The following is an 8,993-nucleotide window of genomic DNA, read 5'->3' as shown; positions in this document are numbered from 1 at the left end:
GAAGAAGCAGTGGTGACACCCGCTGACACTGGTCGTGGACCCTGGGTTTCGCCCCACAAAGTCGGGTGCTTTGCTGCCATGTGCCTGATCATGCTGGTGGTGGTCAGGCTGGTAGTTTTGTCACCCCTGCTGATGCTGGCATGGCAGGTGGAACATATGGCCTTTTTGGGGTTATCAGCAGAGTCTTTAAAAAAATTCCAGACTCTGGAAGACCTACCGCTTGTACTGGCAAAGTCCCTCGTGTTGGTGTTACGGGGAACGGTTGCCTGCCTTCTGTCTGCGGCCACCACACTGCTTCTTCCTGCCTGTTGGGGTACTCTGCCTCCCTCCCCCTGTGTGCTGCTGGCCTCACTCTGCATGTCCTCCTTCCACGTTGGGTCAGTTACTAGATCATCCACCACCTCCTCCTCTTCCACTTGCGCACCACGATCCTACTCCTCACTTCCTGGCAATTGTGTCTCGTTATCGTCCACCTCTTGTGACAGATTGCCAACGTCGACTTCCTGTGGCCGTGGCTGTTCAAATATTTGGGCATCGCAACATGGGATCTCCTCTTCCACCACTTCAAGGGTATCAGGCAAGGGGCCCAAATATGGAAATGGACCAGTGAACAGCTCTTCAGAGTGTCCAAGTGTGGGATCACTTGCTGTCTGACGACACTCGGCATGGTGGGAGGAAGGAGCATCAGGGTGAGGAGGAGTATGCGGTTGAGACTCACGGCTACTAAGAGTTGACCGTGTGGAAGACAGACCGGAGGTGGTGGTGCCCAGGTAACTGGAAGTATTATCCGCTATCCAATTAATAACCTGTTCACACTGATCAGTTCTCAATACTGGTGTTGTTCTGTGCTTCCCTAGTAATTCGGTCAAGAAGTGGGAGCGAGAAGATGTGGCTGTTGGTTGTGGCACATTTTCACCTTGGCCACGGCCCCGTCCTCTGCACGAACCATCACCAGAACGTCCACTTCCACGTCCCTTGCCATGCGCCTTGCCCATTGTAAATGAAGTAAAATAGCTTACACTTGCACAATCAATGGAAAAAGGGTAATAAAGAGTAGATTAGAACCGTGGAAGAGGAAAACCACAGTTATTGTTTACTGGGGTATACCACACTTTTTTAAATAGAGATATTTGCGGCTGAACAGTGAGCGACACACTCAAACTGCTTTTTTTTTAGATACCAAAGGCCCAAAACTGGATAGTACAGCGATTTGACCCGTAGAACTGCGAAACCACACTGGGATGTCGGGCCTACACAAGACTATTTTCAACAGATATATTTTTGTGTCACAACAGTCAGGAGACACTACTGTTTTTCTTTACGGAAAAAACTACCAAAAGCTGAATAATAGAGATTTTTTACCGTGGGATGGCAAAACCACATTTATTTTTACTGGGGTATACCACACTTTTTTAAATAGAGATATTTGCGGCTGAACAGTGAGCGACACACTCAAACTGCTTTTTTTTTAGATACCAAAGGCCCAAAACTGAATAGTACAGCGATTTGACCCGTGGAACTGCGAAACCACACTGGGATGTCGGGCCTACACAAGACTATTTTCAACAGATATATTTTTGTGTCACAACAGTCAGGAGACACTACTGTTTTTCTTTACGGAAAAAACTACCAAAAGCTGAATAATAGAGATTTTTTACCGTGGGATGGCAAAACCACAGTTATTGTTTACTGGGGTATACCACACTTTTTTAAATAGAGATATTTGCAGCTGAACAGTGAGCGACACACTCAAACTGATTTTTCTTTTTTAGATACAAATGGCCCAAAATGGATAATACAGAGGTTTGAACCGTGGAAGTGCAAAACAACACTTCTGTTTCTCTAGCCTACACCAGACTATTTTCAACAGTTATATTTGTGTCTGAAAAATCAGAGACACGCTTTTTTTTTGGGGGGGGGACACACCAAAGGTTAATAAGACGGGTATTTGTACAGTGTGAAGGAGGAAAAAAAAAGGATTTAGATGAAAAAAAAAAGGATTTTTCCTGGCCCCCAACACCTTGTGCTAAGTCCAGCAATTTCAGCAACAGGAGCACTTAGTACTGTAATGCAGCGTGTGCTGGTATAAGCACTGTGTCTCCTATACAGCCTGCCTGCCTGGTATCTGGGATGGATATTAGTCCTGAAAAGGACTGTTTGTTTGTTCTGGCAGCCTTTACAGACCCTACACTAACTATTTCGCAGTTTATATCTCTCCCTAAATCAGCAGCGCTGTCCCTACACTGTCTAATCCGGAGCGACTGTGTCCAAGATGGCGGCGCCCGGTTTTAAATACTCGAGGTGACGCTGTGCGGCCAGCCAATCACTGTAATGCCCACAACCAACATGGCTGCAGCATTACAGTGACTGGCTGGCAATCCCTGCATGTTCATTGGCTCTGTAAAGAGCGCCAAACATGCAGGGCGGAGACCCGAGCTCCCGCCCGAGTAACCCGGAAATGCTCGGTGCTCGCCGAACATCCCGAGTAGCGTGATGCTCGGGCGAGTACCGAGCAGTGTCGAGCATGTTCGCTCAACACTAGTGCTGACGTGTAACTTGTTCCTATAAACTTAGTGTCTATTCGGTTAAGTTAACCTTCAGCTAGTCGCGCCAAAATACTTACACAATACTTACACAATTAGTCACGTGGGGTCCATAGGACTCCAGTTTTCATATTGAAAAATAACATACTGTATATTAAAGAAGAATTTTTACTTTAATTTAGGAACTTAAGATACAACATCTTAGCTAAACGATAATATAAAATTTTTAGTAATCAACAAAATTTAAATATCTACTTATTTATTATGAAAACAACAAGTAATTATTTGGCACAAGAAACACATCTTCTTTTGGTGCTCATTGCACATAAATTTTTTGCAACTATCCCATTTGGTTTTGATTTTTCGGACACTAGAGCTCATATAAAAATGACATTGACCTTTGACAGGACCAAAAAAGTACAACACTATTAGTCGTGCGGGATCCGTTGGACCCCAAACCCCTTGCTGTGTCAAGTGTAGTCGACTCCGCATCTAGACATGTACTGAGGAGTGAGGGGCGCCCGAGCTAGGAAGCTACCGAAAAGGACCTTCCATACTTGCGGAAATATGACGAAAACAAATTCGCTCTGGGTCCAATGGACCCTGTTAGAGAATGATCAGTCCTAATATTCTGATCAGCCATGTTGGACCTAACAGTCATCTTGAACAAACTTTAAGCCAACTGACTTTGCAGCTAATGAGATGCAGTTCTGGGAGCTCTAGCCAGAATGGAGACACAGAATGACATCAGTGCCATTAGTAGGTATGGATGGCATCCATAGAGGTTAATTGGAACAGCTGCAGGGCACTGTTATAGTAAAGAAGTGGTAGTATATGGTAGTAATATTTGTGATATAGAAACCAGTACAATACAGTTCAATATGTGAAGAGTTATGTGAGTAGGCTAAAAGCAGTGATGTGAGTAATAACATTAGCTAAAAGATACATGGAGACTAATAGGACAAACCCATTAATTTTGTCCGCAGTATTAGGTTATCATGTATACACCCTTTTCCGCAGTATGTAGTTTCCTTTTGTCTAAACCATGTATAAAAAGCCCCTGATACTGTTGTTCTGATCCACACCATCGCCAGACCAGGCCAGATCGCCCATTGTTGTGTTACCTGTCTGGACACCTGCACGTGTCTATGTGCTTCAGCTCACTGTCTTCTGTAATCGGCTCTATTGCGCTTCTCTGAATAAACCTCAGCCTCTAATTCAAAGAAGTTTTGTCTACAGCGTCTTCTTGGCTCCTTCGGCTCTCAGTAAGGACTTTCTTACAGACCCCATGTGACTAATCAAAGGTTAAAGGGAACCTGTCATGTCCTAGTTTCAGTTAGTGCTGGCGCCGTCCATGACATTTGAATATTGCTCCTGGCAAGCGCTAGGTTTGAAGGGCGCATGAGCATTTGCACACGTTGGGCCGCTGGTCCGGTGCGTGCTCACTGCGGCTGTGTGATTACCAGCTTCAGTACACACGTTCTGTGATCTGTGCCTCCCAGCGCGTGCGCACTCAATTTATCATGCGGTCACCGCTGCAGTGTCACTGCACATGCAGTGACCGCAAGACACACTGACTGCGCACGCGCCGGGAGCCACAGGTGACAGCGCGTGTGCACTGAAGCTGGTAATCACACAGCCGCAGTGAGCACGCACCGGAACAGCGGCCCAACGTGTGCAAATGAGCATGCGCCCCTCAAACCTAGCGCTTGCCAGGAGCAATATTCAAATGTCATGGACGGCGCCTGCACTACCTGAAAGCGGCGCCCGCCCATGACTGAATCTGAGAATCACACCCCTATGACTGAATACAAGCAGGTAAGATAACATCATTATACTACCACCGATTTTCATGAAAACAGCTTGTTAGTGATGCACATTGCATCACTAACAATTCTATGGGGGCAGTTTAGATACAGTGGGGAAAAAAGTATTTAGTCAGCCACCAATTGTGCAAATTCTCCCACTTAAAAATATGAGCGAGGCCTGTAATTGACATCATAGGTAGACCTCAACTATGAGAGACAAAATGAGAAAACAAATCCTGAAAATCACATTGTCTGATTTGGAAAGAAATTTGTTTCAAATTTTGGTGGAAAATAAGTATTTGGTCAATTACAAAAGTTCATCTCAATACTTTGTTATATATCCTTTGTTGGCAATGACAGAGGTCAAACGTTTTCTGTAAGTCTTCACAAGGTTGGCACACACTGTTGCTGGTATGTTGGCCCATTCCTCCATGCAGATCTACTCTAGAACAGTGATGTTTTGGGGCTGTCGCTGGGCAACACGGACTTTCAACTCCCTCCAAAGGTTTTCTATAGGGTTTAGATCTGGAGACTGGCTAGGCCACTCCAGGACCTTGAAATGCTTCTTACAAAGCCACTCCTTCGTTGCCCTGGCGGTGTGCTTGGAATCATTGTCATGATGAAAGACCCAGCCTGTCTAACAATTCTGTCCTCCAGTCTGTCTACAGTTGTGCCCGCCAGCCTGCTTACCTTTAGAACCTGTCCGTAACTTGCCGTCCCCTTCAGTCTGCCTACCTGGGGAACCTGCCTGTTACCTGTTGTGCCCGCCAGCCAGTCTACCCGGAGCACCTGCCAGTTACCTGCCGTGCCCGCCTGCTCGACTACCCGGAGCACACGTCTGGCTATCTGCCAAACCAGCCTGCTTATCTGCCCGGTCCACCCGTCAGCCTTCCTGCCGTGCTCATCCGCTGTACCGGTCAGTTCCTGCCATCTGACTCATGGGAGTCACCTGCTCTCACACAAGGTCGGTCCCAGAGTGGAACCTGGTCCACCTGCCCAGTTCCTCCCAGGTTCATGGAGTCGACTAAGCCGCCGTGTGACCTTGGTCGGGCCGAGTAGGCACTTAGTCACGCCCCTCTGGTCCCTCCTTGCAACGAAGCACAGAGGTTCCACCACCCGGACTCGTAACAGAATGATTGCAAAAGAGATGACTAGCTCCAAATTAATCTCTATGGATAGTGAATGGGATGTCATAAAATCTCCACTAGGTGTTATATGGAGGTGTCCACGTATATTTGCCCATAATATGTATTGTTCTTTTGTCCGTTGCCAGTTTTTGAATGGTTCAGACGTTCAGCTGTATAAGACGGTATATATACACTATCGTATTGTCCATTAGCCACAGCCATAACTGCAGATCTAGTCTGTATATTCCTCAATATTTATGTCCCCATGACAATGAGATAGAGGAGCTCTTATTATCTGTCCCGGTCAGCCCCACTGCAGCCTCTGCGCTCATCGCTGTCACCTCACCCCTCCTCCTGTCCTCCTCTGGAGATAGATAAGGGGCTGTTTATTTTGGCACAGCTCAGTAACACAGGAGAGCCAGACTCCCCCTCCTCCTCCTCCGTCCCTCCCCTGACTGAGCATCTCCTTCAGAGTCCTACATCTCAGTGTGGAGGAGCAGTATATAGGGGCAGTGCTAAAGAATAGTGCCAGTATATGGAGACAGTGATATAGTGTAGTGACAGTATATAGGGATAGTGCTAAAGAATAGTGCCAGTATATAGGGGCAGTGATACAGTGCAGTGCCAGTATATGGGGACAGTGATATAGTGTAGTGCCAGTATATAGGGGTAGTGCTAAAGAGGGGCAGTGATACAGAGTAGTGCCAGTATATAGGTGCAGTGATACAGAGTAGTGCCAGTATATAGGGGCAGTGATACAGAGTAGTGCCAGTATATAGGGGCAGTGATACAGAGTAGTGCCAGTATATAGGGGCAGTTGTAAAGAGTAGTGACAGTATATATGGGCAATGATACTGAGTAGTGCCAGTATATAGGGGCAGTGATAAAGAGTAGTGACAGTATATAGGGGCAGTGATAAAGAGTAGTGACAGTATATAGGGGCAGTGATACAGAGTAGTGACAGTATATAGGGGAACTGCTAAAGAGTAGTGCCAGTATATAGGGGCAGTGATAAAGAATAGTGCCATTATATAGGGGCAGTGATACAGTGCAGTGCCAGTATATAGGGGCAGTGATACAGTGCAGTGCCAGTATATAGGGGCAGTGATATAGTGTAGTGCCAGTATATAGGGGTAGTGCTAAAGAATAGGGGCAGTGATACAGAGTAGTGCCAGTATATAGGGGCAGTGATACAGAGTAATGCCAGTATATAGGGGCAGTTGTAAAGAGTAGTGACAGTATATATGGGCAGTGATACTGAGTAGTGCCAGTATATAGGGGCAGTGATAAAGAGTAGTGCCAGTATATAGGGGCAGTGATACAGAGTAGTGCCAGTATATAGGGGCAGTGTTCAGTGATATAGGGTAGACAGTACCAGTATACAGGAGCAGTGGAGGAGCAATATACATGAGCATTGGTCAGTAGTAATATACAGGAGCAGTGTAGCACTGCAGTGAGCGCTGCATACCGTCAGGTACACGGGGTTTCCCGCCCTGCAGCTGCAGCACCTGAGCTCCTGCCTTCACGCCCAGTGACAGGTGCCCACCACCGCGGTGACCTCCGCACACTTCACCTCTCTGCACTCCGGAGGAAGTGGCGGCCGCAGCACAAGGTGTCAGTCATCAGTGCAGGACCTGAGCGTGTGATGTGCTCGGCGCCGCGGAGGTAGATAAGTGACTGCACGTCTGCTCCCCGCTCTATGGATCACCAGGGACTGGAGGTGTCGGTGTGGCCGGCGGTGAGCTGCAGGAATATGCCGGACGAAGACAACGTGTGCCCGCTGCACGGAGTAGTCCAGGGGCTGCAGGCAGAGATGGAGGAGTTCCGGCGCGGGGTGGAGAGGCAGCTGGAGGACGTGCTGCGGCTGGCCGCTCCGCTCTCCCGATCTGTCACCGACCTGCAGTGCGAGAACCGGCGTCTCCGGGAGCAGGTGGAGAAACTCAGCCGCCAGGTGGAAGCACTGAGCCGGGCAGCGGGGCTGAGTGTGGAGGCGCAGACCAGGTTCTCCAGCCATGCGCTGCTGTCAGTGTCCGCCAAGGCTCAGGTCAGTCCGGTGCATCTGGCTCCTCACTGCTGCTGCTCAGTGCAGCTCTTCTGTCACTTTCTAATACACGTTTTGTACGATCTCTGCACTATAGTGACTGCTGCATTATCACAAACCCTCCGCACAGGTCGGATTTCTCTGCAGGTTTTCCCCTATGTGTGGATGAGATTTCCTAATATAATTTCTTCATTGCTGGGGCTGTGAGATCATACCATGGCGGAAAATCCGCTGCAAATCAGTACGGTGTGGACCACCCTTACTATGTGATTGAGTAGATTTTCCTGCACCAAAAAATTAGTGTTGGCAGGAAAAACTCTGAGTAAACTACAGTTGTGATGTGTTATTACGTGCACATTTTTCCCTTTTTGTAAAATGGGTGAAAAACATTGCAAAAAAAAAAAAAATTAAAGAATTGACATTGTGCAGACTTGGAAAAAATAATCAGCATGAGCCTTCAGAAATCTCATTCACTTCTCTTGTACTGTAAAAGGTTTAAAAACCTGGTGGAATAAAAAAGGAACAAAAACGCAGCGTGTGAACTGTAGCTCCATTTGTGTAAATCTCATACCCGCTGTACTAATTTTTTTCTTCTAACACTGAAGAAAGAAATTGACCTATAGTGCGTCTTTGAAATCTGCGGCATGTCCATTTCTCTTGGGGTATGTTCACATGTTCAATACATGCGTTTTTGGTGCCAATATTTCTCCACTCAATAGTACAAGTGAAATCTGCAGCAAAACTGCAAGTCACAAATAAGTAAAGTGTGCATGAGACTTCATTCACTTTGTTGCCATCAGGAAATCCTTCAGGTTTTGTGACAAATCTGTAATGTGTGCACAGGCTCTTGCTGTAAATGTGCATTTTTATTTGAGGATTTTCTCTCTGGACTTAAATAAGATGCAGAAAATTCACATATAAAAACGCATGTAATCGGCAGCTGACTTTATCAATTTTAAGTTTTATCAAAGCTACGTAATTTGGCCAAAAGGACGTTTCCAAAACCAAAGGAGTTTTATTTAAAACATGATTTGCCAAAAAGAGAGAACAAGTGTAGAAAGAAATGTTGGTGAAACTTAGCCCGAGGCTTTGCTCCATATTGCGTCTTTGGTGTCCATTTCTGGTATGACAGGAGCTTTCCTGGCACACGTGAATGCATCCATAGACCCTCGTACACCTGATTAGGGTGACATAAAAAATGCAATGAAGATATAATAACAGCCTAAGAGGTCTATGGATATGTTCACAAAGGTTTTTGGTGCACATTTTGAAGCTGATCCTCTTTAAAATCTACATTAAAATGCTTTTCAAGCAAACTTTGTGGACTAAAAAAACCACAGTGTGAACATACATATGCTTAAGCAGTTTCTCACAAGACAGTTTTACTTGTAGAGGGTTCATGTGTATGGAGGGTCAGGAGAGAACGGTTAGCTGAATGAGTGTTTGCCTGGCAGCTTTCTAATGTGGCCAGCCT

General features: G+C 46.4%; 1 protein-coding gene across 3 annotated transcripts in view; it reads left to right on the top strand.

Annotated features, from left to right (window-relative positions):
* The first annotated feature begins 5,867 nt into the window (after positions 1-5,867).
* SMTNL2 (smoothelin like 2) overlaps positions 5,868-8,993 on the top strand; it is a 125,622-nt gene continuing 122,496 nt past the window's right edge. Inside the window, exons 1-2 of one of the 3 annotated variants that reach the window (XM_073667640.1) lie at positions 5,871-6,193; positions 6,226-7,522. In XM_073667640.1, the coding sequence (XP_073523741.1) occupies positions 7,178-7,522 (345 nt within the window). In that variant the 5' untranslated portion in view covers positions 5,871-6,193; positions 6,226-7,177. Of the gene's footprint in view, positions 7,523-8,993 lie in introns of all 3 variants that reach the window. The other 2 variants (XM_073667649.1, XM_073667637.1) reach the window with 2 other exon arrangements.

Source organism: Phyllobates terribilis, unplaced genomic scaffold, assembly GCF_046119375.1.
Source record: "Phyllobates terribilis strain yellow unplaced genomic scaffold, ASM4611937v1 Scaffold_2__4_contigs__length_985480577, whole genome shotgun sequence".
Classification (NCBI taxonomy): Eukaryota; Metazoa; Chordata; class Amphibia; order Anura; family Dendrobatidae; genus Phyllobates; species Phyllobates terribilis.
Note: the sequence above shows the minus strand (reverse complement) of the source record. Positions and strands in the feature narration are given on the sequence as shown.